The 23,582-nt window shown below is 41.9% G+C and overlaps 2 protein-coding genes across 15 annotated transcripts in view; one reads left to right on the top strand and one right to left on the bottom strand.

Moving 5' to 3' along the window:
• Positions 1-137: 137 nt before the first annotated feature.
• Positions 138-10,352, bottom strand: KIF20A (kinesin family member 20A). 3 transcript variants are annotated; one of them, XM_006927632.4, is made up of 19 exons: positions 10,205-10,352; positions 9,565-9,750; positions 8,336-8,425; positions 8,113-8,232; positions 7,403-7,541; positions 7,100-7,287; positions 6,884-7,013; positions 6,507-6,701; positions 6,288-6,399; positions 6,112-6,180; positions 5,304-5,447; positions 4,996-5,161; positions 4,721-4,828; positions 4,492-4,631; positions 2,762-2,864; positions 2,265-2,463; positions 1,938-2,029; positions 1,575-1,712; positions 138-696 (listed from the first exon to the last, which is right to left on the bottom strand). In XM_006927632.4, the coding sequence occupies exons 2-19, from the start codon at positions 9,727-9,729 to the stop codon at positions 379-381; spliced, it is 2,616 nt and encodes an 871-aa protein (XP_006927694.1). In that variant the 5' UTR covers positions 9,730-9,750; positions 10,205-10,352; the 3' UTR covers positions 138-378. The 3 variants fall into 3 exon arrangements, with proteins under 3 accessions (XP_006927694.1, XP_003980850.1, XP_044915517.1); XM_003980801.5 differs by having other exon boundaries at positions 4,721-4,885; positions 10,205-10,351; XM_045059582.1 differs by lacking the exon at positions 9,565-9,750 and having other exon boundaries at positions 4,721-4,885; positions 10,205-10,330.
• Positions 10,353-10,628: 276 nt separating this feature from the next.
• Positions 10,629-23,582, top strand: part of BRD8 (bromodomain containing 8) — a 33,946-nt gene continuing 20,992 nt past the window's right edge. For 5 of the 12 annotated variants that reach the window (XM_045059539.1, XM_045059535.1, XM_045059571.1 and 2 more), the window contains exons 1-12: positions 10,629-10,801; positions 11,740-11,836; positions 16,903-16,972; positions 18,006-18,055; positions 18,384-18,506; positions 18,630-18,710; positions 19,117-19,181; positions 20,203-20,339; positions 20,860-21,078; positions 21,471-21,615; positions 22,521-22,730; positions 23,140-23,420. In XM_045059539.1, coding sequence (XP_044915474.1) covers positions 10,783-10,801; positions 11,740-11,836; positions 16,903-16,972; positions 18,006-18,055; positions 18,384-18,506; positions 18,630-18,710; positions 19,117-19,181; positions 20,203-20,339; positions 20,860-21,078; positions 21,471-21,615; positions 22,521-22,730; positions 23,140-23,420 — 1,497 coding nt within the window. In that variant the 5' untranslated portion in view covers positions 10,629-10,782. The other 7 variants (XM_045059554.1, XM_045059550.1, XM_045059568.1 and 4 more) reach the window with 7 other exon arrangements.

Below are 23,582 nucleotides of genomic sequence, written 5' to 3'. Positions count from 1 at the left end.
AAGCTTTCTTAGCTGTACACTAGTTACACGTCTCTACTGCCATTCCTGTGCAAGGTTCCAAAGGGCCTGAATTTTTAATTTTAAATTTTTTTTCCCATTTTACAAGTTCTGTTTTAATGAATTTGTTAAATTCGGAATTCAAACAAAAAATGTGAATATGTTTATTTAATATAACTTTGTGTGTGCATAGAAACCATATAAGTAAAAAAGCAATGAGATTACATAGGTGATTATATTACAAAAGGGAAGAAAATAACTAGTACCTGTATATTGCATTCTGGATACAGTTCCAGGTATGTGGTAAAGCTTAAAAGAGACCTATTTGTCCAGCAGCTGACCCGCCTCAGAGCAACGACTGCTCTCTCCTTCCCTACAGCCTTAGTATTTTTTGCCAAAGGGCCCGGATTTTAGTAAAGGGGAGCGCCGTGAGCGCAGGATCCGCGCATAAGGGCTACAGTCTGTTGAGCTTTGGCAGGTGGGTGTTCTGGGAAGTAAGTTTCGAAGAAATGGTTTCTTCCCTGGGGGCTGTTGGTTTGGTTGCTGGTTTTCCTGGTTGGCACCAAGGCGTTTTTTGGTAGAAGCCTGGCCTTGGAGTTTTAGTACAGTATGATACTGCTCTGCGATGCATGCTGCCTTCTTCCGAAGGTCCAGTTTCACTAGCATCATGTTATTCTGCAGCTCAGCCAGGGTCTGATCCTAGAAAGATGAATAAAGTTACAGAAAGCCTTTCTGTCTGGTGTATTATAGAAACAAAAGGGTAAGGTACTTACCATCTGTTATTAACAACTGTTTTTAAAAAGATTAATTCTTTAAGTTAGAGCTTTTAATGGAATAGGGGGTATTTTCCTTAAGACCCCAACAAATAGCACTGAAGAGGAAGACATTTTTTACCATGAGGTGGCATGAACTCGAATAAGTTTACTTAACCTCCAAGAACGTTAGTGCCTAGGTATCAAATCAAGATACACAGCTCCTTTTTATTTTTTAGTTTATTTACTTATTTTTGCTAATCTCTACACCCACTTGGGGTGCTTGGGCGGCTCAGTCCGTTAAGGGTTCAACTTTGTGTCAGGTCATGATCTCAGTTTGTGGGTTTGAGGCCTACATTGGGCTCTGTGCTGCCGGCTCACAGCCTGGATCCTGCTTCAGATTCTGTGTCTCCCTCTCTTTTGCCCCTCCCCTGCTTGCATTCTGTCTCTCTCTCAGAAAAATAAACATTAAAAACATTTTTTTTTTAATTAAAAGAATAAACTAAACTTATGACCTCGAGATCAAGAGTCTCATGCTCTACTGCCTGAGCCAGCCAGGCACCCCTTAAAGTCTACACATTTTGGATGAAATACAATACTATTTATTTTCATCAGGTTGTTACAACAGAGAAAACACCTATAAATTACATAGCATAGTGCCTTGTACTTAGTGAATGGTTATTTTTATTTTGCAAAGAAAACAAACTCTTATTCTAAAATCAGCCCCCAAATGTCTGCCTTTCTCATCTGCTTCTCATTCTTTTTTCTCACATATACTCTGGGGTGGGCTGATGTGAGAGAAGGAAATATATAGGGTGTCCTTACCTGTTTGATTAAGATGTCATCACAAGTGGTCAAGGCTTGGCGAAGTTTTCCTGCCCCAGTGCTGTGGCAACAGGCTCTTTCTGCTGACTGGAGAGACTCACCAAGTTTCTGAAGCTCTGTCCGCAGCAGTCTTATATTCTGAAAAAAAACGAGTAGGAACCACACTGGCCAAGACCAACCAGGATAATGATCTGGAGGCATTCAACAGCCATTTGAGAGACGTAAAATTAGAAAGGCTAGTCAGTTAAATGAAATAGCCACTCTCCAGGACAGCACAAAAACCCCCTGGTCCTCATGTAAATCAGATTGGAAAGGAAATTGCTTTATGTAAGAGCCTTGGTAACAGAGAAAGGTATCAATTACCTTCTGTCCCTCCTCTAATTTCTTGTCCACATCAATGGTGAAGGGCTTGGCTGATGGTGGTGGTTCTAACATTTTCTGATACTTCTGTAGTTCTGAGAGAAGGAAAAAAGAAACTTCAAAATGTAGGCTTTCTAGCCTTCGACTTCCCTCTTAACTGAGTTAACAGTAGCTTGCAACAAATACAGAAAGTGAGGCAATGTGCAATCTAGAGTGAGAGGTTAGGGAGATACAGGTCCAAGTTGATGAAAGTATTTTGGAGTTGGAGTCAGAAGGCCCAAGTTTGAAAACCAGTTCTCTGAACCACTCTCATGCTTTGTGACCTCTCACCTTCAGTGGTGGAACGTAGCTCTGCTCTGCACTGTTCCAGTTTAGCTTTAACCTCCTGGAGCTGCTGGCTGGAGGCAGAAGCCGCCAACCTTTGTGACCGCCGAAGGGACAATTCAGACCCTGGTTGTTGATGGGCTATTGGCTGCTGTCTGGCTTCCTGCAAAAGCGCTTCTAGCTCTTCTATTTTCTCATCCCGCTCCTAAGAGGGAAGCAGAGAACACAATTCCATCCACAGTCAGACAAATCCTACAGGAACAGATGGCCAAATGGTGAATAAAACCTTCCCTGACACTTAATGCCTGTTAGCACTTATACCATTTTCTAGGCCAAACAAATCCTTAATCAATTCATAGACTGACACATATATAGTACCAAAGACACTAGAAAAAACTTGAGTTACATATTCCTGCTGTACCAGCATTTATAAAATCTATTTATCTCAGGCAACCCAGTGATGGGAATCAGTAGCTGGCTGGGGCTGGTTCAGGACAACTCACCTGAAGCTCGTCTTGGTAAAAACTTGTCAGTGATTCCTTGAGGATCTTTAGTTTCTCTTCATACATTTCCTCTAACAGTTCCTTTTGGGTATCCAAATGTTCACTTTCAGAGGAGAAAAATGGATAAAGAAGATGTGGTATCCATACACACGCATGCACACACTCACACACAATATTCCTCAGCTATACAGAATGAAATCTTGCCGTTTACAGTGATATGGATGGACAGAGACAAGTCTTCGGTTAAGCAAAATCAGATGGGTACCTGAGTGGCTCAGTTGGTTGAGCATCTGACTGTGGCTCAGGTTGTGATCTCACTTTGTGCATTTGAGCCCTGCAATGGGCTCTGCACTGTTGGTGTGGAGTCTGCTTGGGATTTTTGCTGTCTCCTCTCTCTGACCCTCCCCACTCATGTTTTGTCTCTCAAAATAAATAGAAAGACAAAATACCATATGATTTCACTTATATGTGAAATCTAAAAACACATGAACTTAAAAATACTATTAAACTTAAAATTATTTATTTTTAAACTTAAGACTTTATTCCAGTCTTGTCACTTAAAAAAGTTTTTTTTAACATTTATTTATTATTGAGAGACAGAGAGTGAACAGGGGAGGGGCAGAGAGAGAGGGAGACACACTATCAGAAGCAGGCTTCAGGCTCTGAGCTGTCAGCACAGAGCCCGATGTGGGGCTCAAACCCACAAACTGCAAGATCATGACCTGAGCAGAAGTTGGACGCTTAACTGACTGAGTCACCCAGGTGCCCCCAGTCTTGTCATTTTTTTTGTTGTTTTGTTTTCTTGGAGAGCACAAACCAGTGAGGGGAGCAGAGGAAAGGAAGTGGGCTCTGCGCTGACAGCCTGAAGGCAGCAAGCTGATGTGGGGCTCGAACTCACGAACCGTGAGATCATGACCTGAGCTAAAGTCAGACGCTCAACCGACCCACTCAGATGCCCCTTTTTTAAATTTATTTTTGAGAGAGAGAGAGATGGTGCAGGTGACTGAGGGGCAGAGAGAGAATCCTACACAGGCTCCACACTGTCAGCATGAGGCCTAAAGCAAGGCTCAAGCTCACCCCATGCAGGTCTCAACTTTAAAACAAAAAACAGACTTTTAAATACAGGGAACAAACTGGAGGGCAGGGGGGTAGGGGAAATGGGTAAAATAGGTAAAAGCAGTTCAAAGGTACAAACTTCCAGTTATAAAATAAATAAGTCACAGAGATGAAAAGTAAAACAGGGAATACGCTCAATAATATTATAATAATGTATGGTTGACCAATGGGGACTACACTTTCTTTTTTTTGAGACAGAGAGAGAGAAAGCATGGATGCATGAGTGGGAGACAGAGAGAGAGAGGGAGAGAGAGAGAGAATCTCAACCAAGCTCTGCGCTGGAACTCACAAACTGTCAGATCATAACCTGAGCCAAAATCAAAAGTCATATGCTTACCCAACTGAGCTACCCAGGTGCTCTAGATGGTGACTACTATTGTGAGCACTGAATAATGTACAGAAGTGTCAAATCCCTAGGTTGTACATGTGAAACTAATATAACATTGTGTGTCATTTATATTTCAATAAAACATTTTTTTAAAAAAAGAGAAGATGAGTGAAGATTCTGAGAAGCAAGCTTGGGAGACAGATCTTGAGGCACAAGATCTATGATAGTTTCTATTTCCCACCCTCTGGTCCTATTGACAGACCAAGAGGAGTCATTCAGCTGGTACCTGCACCACTGTTCCCGCTGCTGCATCTGCTCCACCATCTCATTGCAAATTTCATCACGAAGCTGAATCTCCAGCTGCAACTTTTCTTGCCGTTCTTTACAAAGCAGTGCTTTCATGGCTTCTACCACTTGTAGGAGCTCCTAGGAGAAACAGAGGCGATTAGATGGAAGGCAGCATGGAAAATACATGGCCATAAAGCTGATACACCAAAGCTTTTTTGCATTCTCACCTCCTTGCCATACATGGAAATGTCAGCTTCATTTTCAGTGTCCTCATCAAGGCCTGGATCTGTCTTAACTCCTGTCTCTAAGCTGGGAGATGCCCGTAGACTGTGTTCCTTGATGAATGAATGTAGCAATGGGAATCCCAGTTGCACAGGTGGAGCATGCACAAGCTAGGGGTGGGGTGGGAAATCAACTGAATTCATAACTAGTCCCTAGTAGATTCCTTAAATAAAGGTACCAGCCCAAAGTGAGCACAACCATCACACCTACAACTTCTTACCTGGCTGGCAATGGCTGAGAACTTGGCCACATGAAGGGTCTCATCATAGGTAGATGCACAGGGATTCACATTGACAATCATGCAGGAGCGGCCTCGGCCTGTGAAGAAGCCTTGGAACACTCGAGTCAACTTGCTGTCACGAAAGGGAACCAGGTTCTGCTTTGACCTAGCAGGGAGAACAGAGCTTTGAGCAGAATTTCAGCCTTTGGTGTAACCCAGCACCATCCCCAGTGGTGACCAGGAAGTTCTCTCAGCAAACTGTAGTGCTCCAGATCATCCTAGCGCATGGCTTGTAATCAGAAGCTCACCGATTCTGCTGGTTTTGGCGCAGGGCAGCAATACAGCGGCCCAGGGTGTGCAAAGAAGTATTAATGTTTCCTGCTTCCTTCAGCCGCTCACCACTCTTCTGATCTTTGCAGCGTTCTGAGCCAGCCAGATCACAAAGTGACAACCTTGAAGAATGGACAGGATCTGACATAAGGACCCCACATGTTATGAGCTTTCCAGCCCTTCATATTGTTCTGGGGAGGGGAGGACCCACCAAGAATCTCTGTACTCAAGGAAACAGAGCAAGACTCTAACAGAAGTAATTCCTCTGAGGCCCTCCCTTATGCCCTATTTCTATTACCACCTATGACCAAGAAGTCCAAATTTCTTTCTTTTTTTAATTTTTTTTAATGTTTATTTACTTTTGAGAGACCAAGAGAGACAGAGCACAAGCGGGGGTTGGGGCAGAGAGAGGGAGACACAGAATCTGAAGCAGGCTCCAGTCTCTGAGCTGTCAGCACAGAGCCCGATGTGGGGCTCGAACTCACTAGCAGTGAGATCATGACCTAAGCAGAAGTCGGTCCCCCAACCGACTGAGCCACCCAGGCGCCCCTCTTTTTTTTTTTTTTAAAGATTTATTTATTTTTGAGACAGAGATCACAAGAGGGGGAAGGGCAGAGAGAGAGGGAGACATAGGATCCAAAGGGGTCTCTGGGCTGACAGCAGCAAGCCCAATATGGGGCTCAAACTCACAAACTGTGAGATTACGACCTGAGCCGAAGTCAGATGCTCAACGAACTGAGTCACCCAGGCGCTCCAAAGCCCAAATTTCTAAGTGGAAAAACTTACTCGCTGATCTTGGGGATGATATCCCCTTCCCCTTGAAGGTGCAGGATCCGGATTGAGAAGATGCTGTGACTGGAAATCAAGAAAAAAAGAGAAGTTACTGTATATCTTCCATGACTATGTAGAGGACCAATGTTTCCTAGAACACAGTGAAAAGCTGACTCTCACAACCCATTCACCTGCGGCTAGAGTTCTGGTTCAGATGGGTACTGGCAAAGCTCTGGTTTTTACGACCCACTTTGAGCAGCTTCCAGGCCTCCTCAGCATCCTGAACATGAACCCAATTGAGATCTAAAGCAAAGAAGAGAGAGGAATACATAAGATGGGAGCACCTAACTTTTCCTGGTTTCTCCCAAGTCCCCTTTCAGGGTTGTCCCCTGCCTCCCACTTTCCCATACCTTTCACATAGGGATTGCCATTCTGATCCTCACACAGCCGCAGAGTCTGCCTCTTGCGCTGCTGGCTAGGCGGTTCTAACAGGTCATAAAGCAGTTCATTGTAGATCTCAAAGAAGGAGATCCAGATGGAGAAGCGGATGTCTGCGGGGACACTCACAGGGGCAGTGTCTGGCTGTGCCCATCGGTGACTCATTTCTGGGGAAGAAGCCAATGTACAGGGTATCAACCCTAGAGTAGTCCATCTCCCCTATGGTCTGCAGTGGCCTTAGAAGGAGCAACTTGGGTTGCAACCTCTGGTCTTTACCCCTGGCAGCTGTTGGGAGCAAGGGAGTGGGTTTCTACTGTTACTTGGCACAAAGCTCAATCATGGTACATACCATCCAGTTGGCTACTGCTTGTCATTTGACTGATGGAGGAGAGCCCAGCAATGCCACTGTCAAAGCTGCTACTGGTACCCATCCGTCCTTCAATGTAGACACTCCTCTTCAAGGAGGTGGACAGCTCCTCCTGGAGGGGTGCAGGAAAAAGATAAGCACAAAACTTTCCAGAGATTTATCCTCTTATCCCCACCTCTGTGAACATCAACACTTCACCTCTTGGAGGCCTCCATTTAGCAGGGCCAGTTTCTTTATCTCCTCCTGTCGAATCTGCTTACTGTCTAGCCAGATGACCTCATTGGAGAATATGGGCTTCAGATCAGGTGTTGCATGAAGTTGGCCTTGGAGGCTATTGAAGATCAGAGCCAGGGACCGGGGTAGGATTCCCCCATCCTTGATGGTACCTGGAAGCATGCGAAAAATGGACAGCTAAGTGCTATTCCCCAATTCAAAGCATCAAAAGGCAAAGAAAACACCATTACAGGCCAATCAGCAATTCTGTGAGGCCTACTAACTCACCTTGAATTGTGTGGGTTTTCCCTGAGTTGGTGACTCCGTATGTATAGATGAGCCAGTTCTGCCCTTTGAGTACATCCTTTACCATCTCTTTGACAGTCAGGTTGAAGAAAGATGCCTGTCCCACTTCTGGCCCGAAGATCTAGAGATAGACCCAATTTCTCAGACGCCCATCCCTCATCTGTGTAGAGGCAGAAGCATCCCTTCCTGGGTGACTGCCTCTGGACACTACTTAAGCAACTTCTTCCTACAGTGCTGCCAGCTGCTCTACAAACATTAAAGATTAAAACCACTCTCTTCCAGTGCATCTTTCATCCAAATCAACAAATACGTAAGGAATGCTAGCCACTAAGTCTGATGCTGCAAACACAATGGGGTAACACAATGATCACAAGTGTGGGCTTTGGGGATGGGTAGCTCTAGGTGCAAGTCCCAACTCTACCACTGACTAGCTACATGGCTTCCACAACATAACCTTCACTGAGCTATAATATCCTTATCAGGAAAATAGGGACAATAATAATAATAATAGAAATGTTGGGAATTAATGCACATAAAGTACTTGATGCACTGGTTAGCACATAACAAGAGTCCCCAAAATTGTAGACATGCATATATAAGGAACTCAGAGTCAAGTAAAAAGCTTCCCTTTAAAGAGAGAATAAAGCTGTCTCTACATGTTGGTCCCTTGCTCATAAACAGTACCTCCATACCTGGGAAAAGGTGAATCTATGTGTGGCTTGTCCAATTCCCCGCTCACTGCTCTTTTGGGCAAAGGAGTCCTTAGGTGCCTGTAGAACAAGGGTCTCCACATTCTCAATACGGACACAATCCTGAGAAGGGGGAAGAAAACAGTTGTCACAGAAGGAAATAATCCTGGGAACCCCTTCTGTTCTGCATCATTCCATCTTGAATCCTCCCTCCTCAGAAACTCACCTGATCTTCCTGTCGTTCCAACTCTGAAGGTAACAAGGGCCTGACCCTCAGGTATACTTTCACCTTCTCTGTACTATCCTCAGATGGAACCTGTGGTAGAATTCCAGGCTGGAATCAGCAGTTACTTCCAAACAGATGGGCAAACATAGAGTAGTTCCAGAGAATCATGCTAACACTACCTCCATTTCACCTCAAATGTCTCTGTACAGCTACTCTATAGTTCTATAATCATTTCAATCCACATGTGTTTTTTCACTACTTCATCGCCCTTCACTATCTTTAGTATCTTGGAAACCTGGCTTGCCACAGTGACATTCTGAATCAGAACTGGTTAACTGGTATGAAAATCAGCATGTGGTATTTTGGCAAAACACAACAGGTAAGCACCCTGGAAGCAGACACACCTAAATTTCAGTCCCAATTCCATCACTTAGAACAATGACACCTTGAACAAGTTCTTTAGACTCTCTGCCTCTTTTTCCTGATCTGTAGAATGGGGTTAATAATAGAACCCACCTCATTCATTCAACAGATATTTAGAGATCTGCCTACTATGGCCCCCAAACTTTAATAGGCACTGGTAGTCTGGAGTCAGGGACTTTCTTAAGGCTCCTACTCTCATGAAACTTTCTCTATAAAAGAGGAGACTTATCAGTAGAAGTGATCTCAACCAGAGCCACTTTCCTGCCAAGGGATATTGAGGTATGTCAGGGTAAGTTCCTTGGTTGTCACAAGTGGGAAGGAGCTAGTGACATCTAGTGGGTAGAGGCCAGGTATGATGCTAAACGTCTTCCAAGGTACAAGACAGCCCCCTGTAACAAATTATCTGGCCACAAATGTCACTAATGCTGCAGCTGAGAAACCCCAGTTTAGCAGAAAGCCTCCATAAATGGAAGCTACAGTTGATATTAAAACCTTACTTAATGGGCAGTATGCTCTTGTGTAAATTAACACATCTAGGCATCATAGTGAAGAAGAGAGAACTATTAGCCTTCTCTCACAGGATTAACTGAGTATGCACTTGAGAATGTTTCATTTGTACAATGTAAATAATGTTTCTTCCTATGGACACACAAATTTACATTTTTTACTTGTCATGATCTTAATTTGGAATTCATCTCCCAGACCCTCAGGATTATTGGTCTTTGCCCTGAAACTAATTCTGTATGGACAACTAGTAGGCTGAAGATATCACTTTCTGCTGCCAAGCCACTGTCCAACTCCTTTACCTGCTGCTTATCCTCCAGGGAGGTGGAGATGACAGAACAGTCTGTTATCAGGTCCTTGCGTACCACAGACCCTAAATCTGCAGCTGTGGACTCAAACATGGGGGAGACTACAACTTCCTCATCTGACAGCAAGCCGGCTGGCGGAGAAAGGATCCCTTGCGACATGACAGCAGGGGCAGCTTAGGTCTACAAAGAGACAAGAGTGGGTAGGGAGGAGAACCTTAAAGGACACAAGGGGCTGCAAATTCTAGCTAAGAAACAATTTTCTTGCCCCAGGACACCTTCCTCTCGCTGCCTGAATTCCTACTCCCTTTTCCCTTCAAATGCCAGAAGAGAAGAAGGGGATGAGACGGGTTAATTATGTAATCCAGTCTTAGGCATTTCCGACCGCCAGGAGGAATGAACAGATACCTCACTCCAAAAGCAAAATCCCCACTCTAATTAGGGTGCCTCACCCACCGGTGTAGAGAAGGTGGTATAATTAGCTTTAGGCTTCTTCTCGAAGCCCGCCCCCAGGCCCCAAGACAGGACAGACGTATAAAGAAAAAAAGGGATGGCGGCAGCTTCGCTTTCTGAAAACCTATCCCGGGAGGGCAAGAACTCGTACAGCCGCTGGACTCCAGGAGACCCGCAAACTCACCAAAGACGCGACACTCGCTTCTCCTCCGGTACCGGCTCACTCACACCCCGCAGCCGAACCTGGACTTTCGCAGTCTGAGAGCACAACTCCACCCACGAGGTGCACCTTTGTTACTGATACAATGTTTTAAATTACGCGCTGCGTTCGTTCGGCCAATCAGATAGCGGAGCCTGCAGCTGCCAATCAGCGCAAGCAAAGGGGGCGGTGGAGCCTTTTAGACCGTTTGCTCTGGTCTGACCTCTACCCTGCTCATGCGGGTCCGGGTTACCAACTGTCGGAGTTTGGATTTGGGAAAGTCTAGAATTTTTCGCGCTTAACACTTTTCCTTGGATACACGCGTTTCTTTTCTAAGAAACTTAAAGGAAATTCTGAGGCTTCAGAGCCATCCTTTTTAGCACATTGCTTCCTAAGATCGCTCAAAAAACCTGGTTTAGGGAGCTTGCTCGTCCTGAAGGTTGGGACTACGCTTCCCAGGAGGCATCGCGAACAAGCGTCGGGACTCTATTTCCCAGAGTTCCCGGGTTTAAGCCCCACCAGGCAGTCCTCCCTGAGAGGGGGTTGGAGTCTTCGGGGCCAAGATGGCGACAGGAACGGGTAGTAAGTATGTCCGCTGTTTTTGTGTGGAAGGCCTCTTAGACCCGAGACTAGGCACCACATTTCTGTCACGCGCTTAGGGAACAGGTGCAGTGATTTGCCTAAGAACCCAGGGTCTTCAAAGACCTGCGCTCAATCGTACTGTGAAGACCATCGACTAGACGCCCAGAAGCGAAGGGTCTTGTGTTTCAGGGAGGCTGCGGAGATTTGAGAGGAGCAGCTCGGCGAATCTTTGTGTGTTTGGGATCTCTGCGGGGTGAGAGATAAAGGGGCTCTGGAGTCTTGGGTGTGCAGACGGAGAAATGCCGGTAGCCGTACGGAGTAGCCTGATTTCCAAAAGCCATTCGTTTTCTGACCAACGTTTTTGAGGCCCGTACTCTATCTCCCACAGAAACAGGGTACTTTAACTGTTAGATTTTTCGGCCACTAGGGAAACTGCGTTTTCTGCGTCTCAGCCATTTTCCTCTGTTGGATATACTGAAAAGGTCTTTTAGGCCCGACAGCTACTTGGGGAAGGAGGTACTGAGAGAAGTAAACAAGTTTATGATAAGAAGGAGGCAGGGCACTAGGCTCGGGGTGGAGGAGCGGGTGGCCGCTCGGAATCCTGGGAAGAAGCCTTTGCGTTCAAATTTGAATAAAATGTTAAAACTGGGCCTCTCCGGGAAGTGCCTTATCTTACTCTGACCTTCCCCCTTCCATTTTTAGAATAAAACGGTAGCCATGTCATTTGAAGAAGTAAAAGGTTTGCCAGATATTCAGTGTAATTCATATGGAATAATCATTCGGTGGTGGTGTTTTCTTAGGTGAAAATCAATATTCGGTGATAGTAACTCATTTTGTTCTTAGAATCCGGGATGTTTTGCATTAGGCTTTTAGTCCTTACTTTGGGCCTTAGAACTAGTGTCTGGGTGGCTTGTTCTCTAAGACTTTTCTCCTTTTAGAACACAAGCTGCTGAGTACTGGCCCTACAGAGCCATGGTCCATCCGAGAGAAGCTCTGTTTAGCCTCTTCGGTTATGAGGAGTGGAGATCAAAATTGGTAAGGCATCTAAGATGGCTGCTTTCTTGGGTCTTAGAAACTGTTGGGTATTTTTTTATTACACTAGGTGCAATCTTACAGTTAATCATACTAACCTTTAAGCAGTATTTGTTTTTTAACAGCTTTATTGAAATTTAATTCAAATACCATAAAAGTAACCTAGTATATTCACAGAGTTGTGTAATCATCTCCACAGACTAATTTTAGAACGTTTTCATTACTCTTAAAAGCAGTCTCTTATCCCTTCCTTAAGCTGCCACTTGACAGTCTCCTCTCCACCTCCGTAACATCCACCCCCACACACACCCTCAGGCAAAAATACCCCGTCTGCTTCCTGTCTCTCTAGATGGCCTATTTTGGACATTTCATATAAATGAAATTTGAGGAATAGCAGAACTATGTTTTAAAAGGGCCCCATTTTAGGGCGCCTGAGTGGCTCAGTCGGTGAAGCCTCCTACTTCGGCTCAGGTTATGATCTCAGGGTTTGTGAGTTAGAGCCCCGCCTGGGGTTCTGGGCTGAGAGCTCAGAGCTTGGAGCCTGCTTCAGATTCTTTGTCTCCCTCTGTTTGCCCCTCTGCTGCTTGCACTCTGTCTCTCGCATTGTCTCAAAAGTTAGTAAACGTTTAAAAAATTTTTTTTAAAATAAAAGGGCCCCATGGTCTTTATATTCCCACAGGCAATGAATTTTCTTTGTATACTTGACAACACTTACTGTGTGTCATGCTAGTGGGTATGAAATGGTATCTCATTGTGGTTTTGATTTGTATATCCCTGATAATTAATGTTGTTGAGCATCTTTTCGGGTGCTTATTGGTCATTTGTCTGTCTTTGGGAAAATGTCTGCTCAGATCCTTTGGATTATCTATATTTTTATTATTGAGCTTTAAGATCTGTAAATATTCTGGACACAAATTGCTTGTCAGATAATTTGCAGATTTTTCTTTTGTGTGTTGTCTTTTTTTTTTTTTTTGATTGGTTTAATTTATGGCACAAAAGTTTTTAATTCTGATATGTCCAATTTATTTTTTCTTGTGTTGCTTATGTTTTTGGTGTCATAGCTAAGAGACCATTTACTTCTATGTTTTCAAAGCTAGGTTTATTTTGTTTATGTTTTTAATCTCTCCCCCCATTGTGGGAGGCTCGAGCTCACAACCCTGAGATCAAGAATTGCATGCTCTTCTGACTGAGTCAGCCAGGCATCCCCAAAGCTTTATAGTTTTAGCTCTCTATATATGGGTCTGTGATCCATTTTGAGTAATTTTTCCGTAGGTTGTAAGACGGGGATCTTTTTTACATGTAGATTTGCAGTTGTCTCAGTGTCCAGTCTTTGTTAAAAAGACTGTTCTTTCCCTATTGAAATTGTCTTGGCACTCAGTATTTCTTTTTAGAGACCGGAAAGTAAGGACGCTGGTTTCCAATTTTGTTTTTTTTTTTTTTTTTTACTTCTAGGACGTACCTGTTTTTATTTTTAACATTTGCTTGTTTTTCCTTAGAATCAAAAGACACCTTTTACTTGTCTAAAGCCTGTTAATTATTTAATAAACAAATTTGTGTTTTGTGGCACATCTCTACTATTTTAATTGTTCAAATGAGTCTACAGAGGCACCATTGCTGGTTACACTTAACGTTTCTGCAGCTTTATATATTTTCCAAATAACTTAAAATTTTTTTTAATGTTTATTTAATATTTGAGAGAGAGCATGAGCAGGGGAGGGGCAGAGAGAGAGGAAGGAAGACACAGAATCCAAAGCAGGCTCTGGGCTCTGAGCTCAGCACAGAACCTGATGTGGGGCTTGAACCCATGAACTGTGAGATCATGACCTGAGCCAAAGTCAGACACTTAACCGACTGAGCCACCCAGGTACCCTTCAAATAACTTTTTAAAGGTGAAATCTGGATATCCTAGGTAATAGCTGTTTTTAAACCAAATTAAATGGTAAACCCTAAGACAAAATGCATCACACTAATTTGATAAATCACAAATTAAAAATAGTATAAGAACTCTTAAGTAAAACTTTGAAATTTTAAATTGCATTTCTTTTTTTCGAGGTACTAAATCATAAGTTTCCAAGTTCAGAATGGCACATAGTGTCTTCCATTGCTATACCTCATCTACCAGTGTTAGCATTTTCTTAGAGTTTCATTACTTGTGTTTCTCTGGCATTGATTTTATATACATTAGCAAATACATGTTTTCTTCTTCTTTTTTTTTTTTTTAATGTTTAATTTTGAAAGGGAGAGTGACAGAGCATGAGTGAGGGATGGGCAGATAGAGAGGGAGACACAGAATCTGAAGTAAGTTCCAGGCTCTGAGCTGTCAGCACAGAGCCCGACATGGGGCTGGAACCCAGGGACCGAGAGATCATGACTTGAGCCGAAGTCAGACACTTAAACTGACTGAGCCATCCAAGCACCCCTCTCCTCCTACTTTGTAAACACAAATGGTTTTATACTATATATACTGTTCTTTACCTTGCTGTTCCTTGTCTTTTTTTCTGTAACTTAGTGTATGTGAAGCTCTGTCTCATTCTGTTTTTTCTTAAGTGTCTGTGTGGTATTGTGATAAAGGTAACTGTAATTTATTTACCTGGTATTCTATTGATGGACATTTCCTAATACAAATACGACTTTGCATATTTGTATGTAAAATAAAAATAGGATTATTGGGTCAAAGAATATATGATACAGAATTTGATAAATATTTCAAATTGACCTACTCCAATTGTTTCGATTTATATTCCCGTTGGTGATATATCACAATGCTTGTTTTTTGGTTCGATCTTTCACAATATTATAAAAGGTGAGAAATGGTTCTCATATTTTTATATTTTTCATTTACATTTATGTTGAGTGTGGTTGAATATCTTTGTGTGTTAAAGAGCTGTTTATAGTGCTTTTTTTGTAAGATGCCTTCTTCCATTTTTCTTCTTGATTATTTGTCTTTTCTCATTACTTGGGAGAGGGCTCCTTACATACTAGGGAGATTAGCCATTTGTTTGAGCTATGAGATGCATTTTTTTAAAAACCAGTGTGCCATTGTCTTGTGGTAATATTTTTACATTAAGACTTTTAAAATACACTTAGTTTATTAATAATTTTTTTTTGACAGGTCCTGGATTTTGTGACCTATTTAGAAGGTTCTTCTCTAGTCTGAGATTATAAAATAATTCTATGATTTTTTCTCGTACTTCCATGGTTAAATTTCTTTTAATGTTAATTAGTTTATTTATTTTGAGAGATCCCAAGAGCGCGCATGAACAGGTGCGCAAGAGGAGCAAAGAGGGAGAGAGACACTCCCAAGCAGGGATTAACTTAGTCCTTAACTGATGCTTAATTGACAGCCACCCAGGTGCCCCTAGTTAAAATTTTTTTAAACATTTAAATCTTTGGTTCATTTGGGGCTTTTCTTGGTACAAGGTGTAAATTATGTATCGAACTTTATTTTTTGTTGATAGCTATCCATATAACAATATCATAATAACAGTATTATAAAGGAAAAGAGCTGTGTGATACCATTATCTCAACACAAATTGAAAAAAAACTTCTTTTTAAAGTTATGTAGTTTTGGGGCACCTGGGTGGCTCAGTCGGTTAAGCCTCCGACTTCGGCTCAGGTCACGATCTCGCGGTATGTGAGTTCGAGCCCCGCGTCGGGCTCTGTGCTGACTGCTCAGAGTCTGGAGCCTGTTTCCGATTCTGTGTCTCCCTCTCTCTCTGACCCTCCCCCGTTCATGCTCTGTCTCTCTCTGTCTCAAAAATAAATAAACGTTAAAAAAAAAAATTTTTTTTTTAAATAAAAATAAAAAATAAAGTTATGTAGTTTTTTAACCATATAGTGTGGAGAATAAGATAGGATATCCATGTATCCAGTACCTGGATTTAATAAATCTTAATAGTTTGTCATATTTTCTTCACATCCTTTTAAAGAAATAAAGATAGACATAATTAAAGCCCCTTTGCATACCACTGTGATCCCATTCTAGTCTTGTTTTTATTTCTGTCTGTCTTTTTATCTACAACTTTTTAAAGGATTGCTTGATTACATGATAGCCGAAATTTGTCTCATTTTTTCACTTAATATTATGTAGTACATATGTTTCTTTTTGCTACATACATTTTATAATTATTTTTATGGTCTATTTAATGTTTTGTTGAGGTGAAATGCCATAAGTTAAATCCCTTGCAGGCATTTAGGAAAAACTTAACTGTTATTCTGATCAAGTCCACATCATGCTTTCTTCTTGGTAGTTGCTTTTTTGTTGGATTATTACTATTTTTTTTAAGTTTATTTTGAGAGAGAGTGCGAGTGGGGGAGGGGCAGAGAGGGGGGGGCCTCTACTGCACTCTACTAGTACAGAGCCTGACGTGGGGCTCCAACTCATGGTACTCTGAGAACATGACCTAAGCTGAAACTAAGAGTCAGAACCACCCAGGCACCCCTGTTAGGTTATTTTTTTATATTACATTCCTATGAATTGTATTAGTGGATCAAAAGATAACTTTTTTATTAGAAAAAAATTTTTTTTAAGTTTATTCATTTTGACAGAGTGGAAGTGGGGAAGGGCCAAAGAGAGAAATCCCAAGCAGGCTCCTTACTGTCAGAGCCTGATGCGGGGCTCAAACTCACAAACTGCGGGATCATGACCTGAGCTGAAGTTGTACGCTAACCGATTGAGCCACCCATGCACCCTAAAAGATAACTTTTTAGTCTGAAATATATTATAAACTGATTTTCAAAAGACAGATCTCTTTAAAAGAGCCAAAATCAACATGAAAATACTTTCTCAAATGAACAGAAATGATGATGTACTAGACTAATACCTTCACTTCAGCCAGGAAATATATCACCTGTGAGAACGGTTTCACAATGATTCTTTACCTCTAAATGATTTTAAAGTAGTTGTGTCATTTTCCATAGTCACATATTCTGGAATACTTTCTGGTGGCAATTTATTTATTCTAAATTTTGTACTCCAAACCTTGAACTATTTAGCTTCCCCTCAACCCCCACCCCCGCCCCCTTTTTTTTCTGTTTAGTGTGTAATAGGCTTTTCTCATTTTGTGTAGGGTATCAGTTAGCAGAGCAATCAAGCCATTTGCAGAACCTGGCCGCCCTCCAGACTGGTTCTCTCAAAAAGTAAGTTCCCAAGCAAGTGCTCTTTTATTTTTTATTATTTTTTCCTGTGAGTTTTTTTGTTTTTGTTTTTGTTTTTTACTTTATGTTTTTGGATTTACATTCAAGTTAGCATATAGCGCAAAAATGATTTCAGGAGTAGATTCCTTAATGCCCCTTACCCATTTAGCCCATCTCCCCCTGACAACCCCTCCAGTAACCCTCTGTTTGTTCTCCATATTTAAGAGTCTCTTATGTTTTGTTCCCCTCCCTGTTTTTATATTATTTTTGTTTCCCTTCTCTTATGGTCATCTGTTTTGTCTCTTAAAGTTCTCATATGAGTGAAGTCCAATGATATTTGTCTTTCTCTGACTAATTTCACTTAGCATAATACCCTCTAGTTCCATCCATGTAGGTGCAAATGGCAAGTGCTCTTTTAGAGCAGTCTTAGAGACGTGAAATGCATTCCCTTCCAGGCCTTGCTCTTTAATCACAAGTCTTTTATACCACAAAGAAGAGTTGAGAATACTGTTTCCTTTTTTCCCCACTGTTGGCCAGTCTACCCATGTATGTTCATATTATAAACTTTTCTTGTTGTGTAACTAACAGGTAAGGAGGGTCCAAGCTTGAGAGTTAAAAAGATCTGAGTTTACTATGACTTCACTTAGACTCTTTAGACCATGATTCTCAGTTGTCTCATTTGTAAAATGGAGATAAAAGGTACTTCAGGATTCTTGTAAAGATTTAGTTGAGGCAATACCAGTAAAGCGTATAGCACAATACCTTGCATGTGGTAACTACTCAGTAGATATTAACTATACATATTGGCTATTGGGTTGCTTTTCCTTGCATATATAAATTCTAGGTTAGAAGACTCCCTGTTCTATGTCCTGGTACTAAGTATTTTGAACTGATTTGACTGCAAAGTATTTGCCCTTCTAGAGACCACTCATCTTACATATAGCTCTTCTTTGCAAGCCTTAGTTTGAGATGTTGAAACTTTGAAAGATCATTCCTTTCCAGGCTTGTTCATCATATTTTTACTTTTTTTTCATAGCATTGTGCTTCCCAGTACTCAGAGCTTCTAGAGACCACTGAGACCCCAAAGTGAGTACAAAGCCAGGTGTTCAAGCCACATCTCTTTAGTGGAGAATGTTTACTGAGGAATCCTGTCAGTTTTATATTATTTATAATATATAAATATATATGTAATATATTTATATATATAAATAAGTATTTTTAAATATATATAAATTTATAATATATGATTATAATATATAAATAATATATTTATATTATTAGTATTATTGGGTGATAAAAATAGAGCAGAAGTTATCTATAGTTAGATGGTGGAGAGGCTCAAAGAAAGCAAGTGGGAGTGGGAACAAATGTTCTTTTATGCAAATGTGCGTTTTTGTTTTGAAATTTTCTACAGACGGAAAAGGGGTGAAAAGGGCGAAGTGGTAGAAACTGTTGAAGATGTCATTGTTCGGAAATTGACTGCTGAACGAGTTGAGGAACTAAAGAAAGTGATAAAGGAAACCCAAGAAAAATATAGGTACTTAGCAGAGGGAATGCCAAATGGTTGGGAGAGACCAAAGGGGCTGACTTTTGATACTGGTCAGAATTTTTTAAATAATAGATTAAAAGACCCAGTTAACTCATTTCTCTTTATTTCTAGACGGCTGAAAAGAGATGCAGAACTAATTCAAGCTGGGCACATGGACAGCAGACTGGATGAGCTTTGCAATGACATTGTGATGTGGGTTATATTATATTGTTCTTCCTTCTGTATACCTTCCTCTGTTTTTACCCCTTTTCTCCTCAAGTATTCTGGCTGCCATCCCTTTAGTCTGGAGTGATTCTGGAAGGGAAAAGCTGCCCCATCGCCTGGTAGCTGGGAGGGGAGAATGAGTTGTAGACAATAATGTGGAATATTTCAGTGTGAAGATACAACTTAATTTTAACTTAAAAGTGGCTTTAGTTTGCCTGAATGAAGAGCTGGTAGTTTGGCAGTACACTAAAAATTTCCTGTTTTGCTGAGAAGTATTCCTTTTTAGGCCTTTCCTCCATAGAGTGCTAGCCTGGCAGAAATTTCTTTGTGAGGGTGTTATGACCTGTGGAGGAGTTAGAGCTGGCTAGGATCTTACCCTTACTTCCCGCTTTAGGAAAAAGAAATTGGAGGAAGAGGAGGCTGAAGTAAAGAGGAAGGCTACAGATGCTGCATATCAAGGTAAATGGAACCTCCTCCTGACTCCCTTTAGCAGTTAACTATATATGCAGTACTGCATGTTAATAACAGTTGAAGACTATATTGTAACATAGAATCCACTAATTCCATTTTATTTGCGCACTTATCTATGTCCTCTTCTTTTTTACCACAATAAAAACATCCCTTTATATCGAGGAAGAAACTCTTGGAAAATGAGCTCTGCTCTGTTCTCACTAGACTTAGGGTCCTTTTAGGACGCGAAGGCTTGATAATGTAGATGTTGAATATAATTAAGTTTTTAGGAAGCAAAGCTTTATAAGAAGATTAAGAATAGCCCAGTCATTGGATAAGAATATAAGCATTTGTAGCTCTAGCTCTGAGCCAGTGAGGTCTTTTCTCTTATTAAAAACAAAATCGTGGGGCGCCTGGGTGGCGCAGTCGGTTAAGCGTCCGACTTCAGCCAGGTCACGATCTCGTGGTCCGTGAGTTCGAGCCCCGCGTCAGGCTCTGGGCTGATGGCTCAGAGCCTGGAGCCTGTTTCCGATTCTGTGCCTCCCTCTCTCTCTGCCCCTCCCCCGTTCATGCTGTGTCTCTCTCTGTCCCAAAAATGAATAAACGTCGAAAAAAAAAAAAAAACCCCAAAAAAACAAAATCGTAATAATAAGTTGTTGAAGAGGATATTGAAGGATGTTTAAGCCACCTTCCTATTCCAAGAACCTATGAGATAGTTCAGTGGGTTTGCTTAGGGTGAGAATTATGCTTAGGAAAAATGAGTCTTAAAAAGTTGCTTGTCTCATGGTGACTGGCTGGCTCAGTTGGGAGAGCATTTGACATTTGATCTCAGGGCCGTGAGTTTGAGACCCATGTTGGGTGTAGAGATTACTTAAATAAACTTTTAAAAAAGAGGTATCTGTCTCCCACAAGTAGAATACTGCTTTAATTAGGCAACGTCCCTATTTGTCTTTTATGTAATAGCAGAGTAGTGACCAGTTTTGTTTATTTAATCTTGAAAACTTAAAAATTGTTGCTTTTTATGTTTTAGCTCGTCAAGCAGTAAAGACACCCCCTCGGAGATTACCCACTGTGATGGTCCGCTCTCCTATAGATTCTGCCTCCCCAGGAGGTGATTATCCACTTGGAGACTTGACCACAACCACTATGGAAGAGGCCACCTCTGGAGTGAGTATATTTTCATCTGCAGGAATTGATCAGCAAAGGGGCAATAAGCCAGCAGAGAGCTGAGTGATGAGGAAACCACTTTTGGCCTAGAGGCAATTTCCTCTCTTGGTCTGAAGGCCAAAGACTTAATTTACCATGTTCTGTGCTCTTAAGATAAGGATGGACCTAAAAATGTTGAGCCTTTTGACCTTTTGAGAGATAGGTAAAATAAGAAGTTGTTTGTAAGTAAACTAGTTTTTTAAAATTTCTGCTGAAATGAGGGATAGTGTTCTTGTAAATATTGGTAGTGGTTAAGGAGTTTGTAAAAGGCAGGTTGGGTGGAATGTTTGGGTCACTGTGAGTTTGGGTGGAACAGAGAAACCTGGAAGAAACATATGGCTGAGAGCAGGAGGGGTAGAGGGTTCTGGGCAGTTACACTCAGGACTAATAAAGTAATAGTTAGACACACTAACCCATCCAGATTAGTAGGGAACCTTCCAGAGTATGAGAAGTCAGATAAAGGTTCTCTGTTGTCTCTTAGGTAACCCCTGGGACTTTGCCGAGTACCCCAGTCACCTCGTTTCCTGGAATTCCTGACACCCTTCCTCCAGGCTCTGCACCCTTAGAAGCCCCCATGACCCCAGTAACAGATGATTCACCCCAGAAAAAGATGCTTGGACAGAAAGCAACTCCACCCCCCTCCCCTCTGCTGTCAGAGCTCTTGAAGAAGGGCAGCCTCCTGCCTACTAGCCCCAGACTGGTATGGAGACTTCTGTGGGTGTTTGAGAGCTGTGGTGATTTAGTACTTTGGAAGGGAGTGCCTGGGACCTAAAATATGACATGGAAAAAAAAAAAGTTCAAAAGAGAAAGAGATCTCCTAATTAAATGTTAACTTAACAAAAACAGAAACAAAAAACCAATAAGTTGATAGTATCCTCGGGTCCTGAGTTATCTGAAACCACATCTGTTTTGGTTCTCTTCTACAGAGAACTCTTGTCAAATAAGTTTTAAAAAGTAGAGCTTCCCTTGTGTCTGAAATTATTCTCTATGGATATTAACTTCATGAAGTTTGGTCAACTGCTGAAGCTTTTTTGGGAAGTGGTAGTAAAGGAAAGCTTGAGTGTATCCTTCACCTCTGTTCTTCCCTAATAGGTCAGTGAGAGTGAAATGGCTGTGGCTTCTGGCCACTTGAACAGTACAGGTGTCCTCCTGGAGGTAGGCGGGGTTCTTCCAATGATACATGGTGGGGAGATGCAGCAAACACCCAACACTGTTGCAGCCTCCCCTGCTGCCTCAGGTAAGTCAATACTTTTCCATTATCTACTTTACTTCAAAGATGTTAATCTTAGTATTGACTATCTTTGGTTTCTAGCCTCTGATAATAAGCAACTGTCAATCCTAGATATAAAGCCCAACTTTTTTTGGAGCTACCTTACCTATTAAACCACATAGTGCCCCAGATTGTAAATCCATTCTGTCTTCTAAATAGTAATATCTCTGGATGACCATAGCATAGATAATGATGAGAAGAATAGTGAAGTTAGTAGTGAAGCTGCTTCTCTGGGGCTTGCAAAATTATGGAAAGGCGCTAGAGATATCTGAGGCTGTAGTATAGGGGATCAAGATTTGGAGCCAGAGAACTGGACTTGAGTCTCAGGCTTCCTACATTACTGATTTTGTGACCTTGGCGAGATGACTTAACTCTTGAGCTCCACTTTGCTTTTTTATTAATTGCAACATAATGTACTTTACAAGGATGTTGAGAGAATTGAGTGAGATAGAAAAAGTAAAGCAAAGAGAAAAGCTTTACAAAATATCAAACCTCAGTTATTGATATTTGAATGGTGTTGAACTTGGGTGGTTTACAGCATGCTTAACTGAAGCAGAAGTGACAGATTTATTCATACCAGTTTTTCGTGGTTTTTTTGTTATTGTTTGATTTTCTTCCAGTGAAAAATTTCCACCCGTTTTTCATACACCCTGTGTGTTCTAGTATTTTGGTTTATTCCTAACTTGGAAGAAGATCTTTATTAGAAAGCTTGGAAAAAGTAAGGAAATAGATAATGAGCTTACTTAAAAAAAAGAAGAGTTCCTTTCCTCCTTTGAGACTAAAACTTTTCTTGGTTGAGTCTTAAAGTGGCTCTTGCTTCGTATTCATGTGCTTTCCTCTTACCTCATTTTGTGTACCTCTTTGTCTGTTAGGTGCTCCTACTCTTTCCCGGCTTTTAGAAGCTGGTCCTACACAGTTCACCACTCCTCTTGCTTCCTTCACTACTGTTGCCAGTGAACCTCCAGTTAAACTTGTGCCACCCCCTGTAGAGTCTGTGTCCCAGGCTACCATTGTCATGATGCCTGCGCTGCCAGCACCATCCTCTGCTCCGGCTGTCTCCACTCCTGAGAGTGTAGCTCCAGGTGCGTCCCTGACCCACGCCCTGAGCAGCCACTAGGTCCAAAATTTCATCTCGAGCTTCAGTTAGAGAAAGCTGACCAAGAGCATCATCTCCAATTCAGATGCTTCTGTCCTGTTCTCCATGGACATCTCTATCCTTAGAAAAACAAGAATGAAAAGATGTGGGCGGGCATTTATGTGTTGGGGGAAAGGGGCTAAGTGTACACATATGAGTAGGCTTGAGAATGTGTGCTCACCCTACTTTCTAGATAAAAGTGAGAACCAAAAAACATAGGCAGATGTAGATCTAAGGTAACTTTTTGAGCTTAAGTGTGTGGGTACTTGACATCTGTCTATAGCCTTGGTTGATCTCCAGGTGGTCACTTGGTACTAGATAAGCTTCTGAAATTCTTTTCTCTTCCTGTTATTCAGTGAGTCAGCCTGACACCTGTGTCCCCATGGAGGCTGTGGGGGATCCACATACTGTGACTGTTTCCATGGATAGCAGTGAAATCTCCATGATCATCAATTCTATCAAAGAAGAGTGTTTCCGATCAGGGGTAGCCGAGGCTCCTGGAGGATCAAAGCCTCCCAGCATAGATGGGAAGGAAGATTTAGATTTGGCTGAGAAGATGGATATTGCTGTGTCCTACACAGGTGAAGAGCTGGACTTTGAGACCGTTGGAGACATCATTGCCATCATTGAGGACAAGGTAACTATTCACAGAGCCCAAAAGAATCTCTCATCAGTCCTACATAGGCTTCTCTCCTCAGCCTCTCCTTGCTTCTTATAGGTACATAAACATTTTTCCTGCTTCTGCCCATCTCCATCTCCATAGTCCCAAGCCCTTTGGTGCTCACATTAGTCCTCTCGC

The sequence above is a fragment of the Felis catus genome, chromosome A1, assembly GCF_018350175.1.
Source record: "Felis catus isolate Fca126 chromosome A1, F.catus_Fca126_mat1.0, whole genome shotgun sequence".
NCBI lineage: Eukaryota > Metazoa > Chordata > Mammalia > Carnivora > Felidae > Felis > Felis catus.
Note: the sequence above shows the minus strand (reverse complement) of the source record. Positions and strands in the feature narration are given on the sequence as shown.

What these genes read in the sequence shown, in the direction of transcription:
- KIF20A (XM_003980801.5), bottom strand. Translation starts at nt 9,729, where the DNA reads ATGTCGCAAGGGATCCTTTCTCCGCCAGCCGGCTTGCTGTCAGATGAG. An exon ending in TCTCAGCCATTGCCAGCCAG is followed by an intron (nt 4,886 to 4,995) that starts GTAAGAAGTTGT and finishes CCCCACCCCTAG; the next exon opens with CTTGTGCATGCTCCACCTGT. An exon ending in TTTCCATGTATGGCAAGGAG is followed by an intron (nt 4,632 to 4,720) that starts GTGAGAATGCAA and finishes TGTTTCTCCTAG; the next exon opens with GAGCTCCTACAAGTGGTAGA.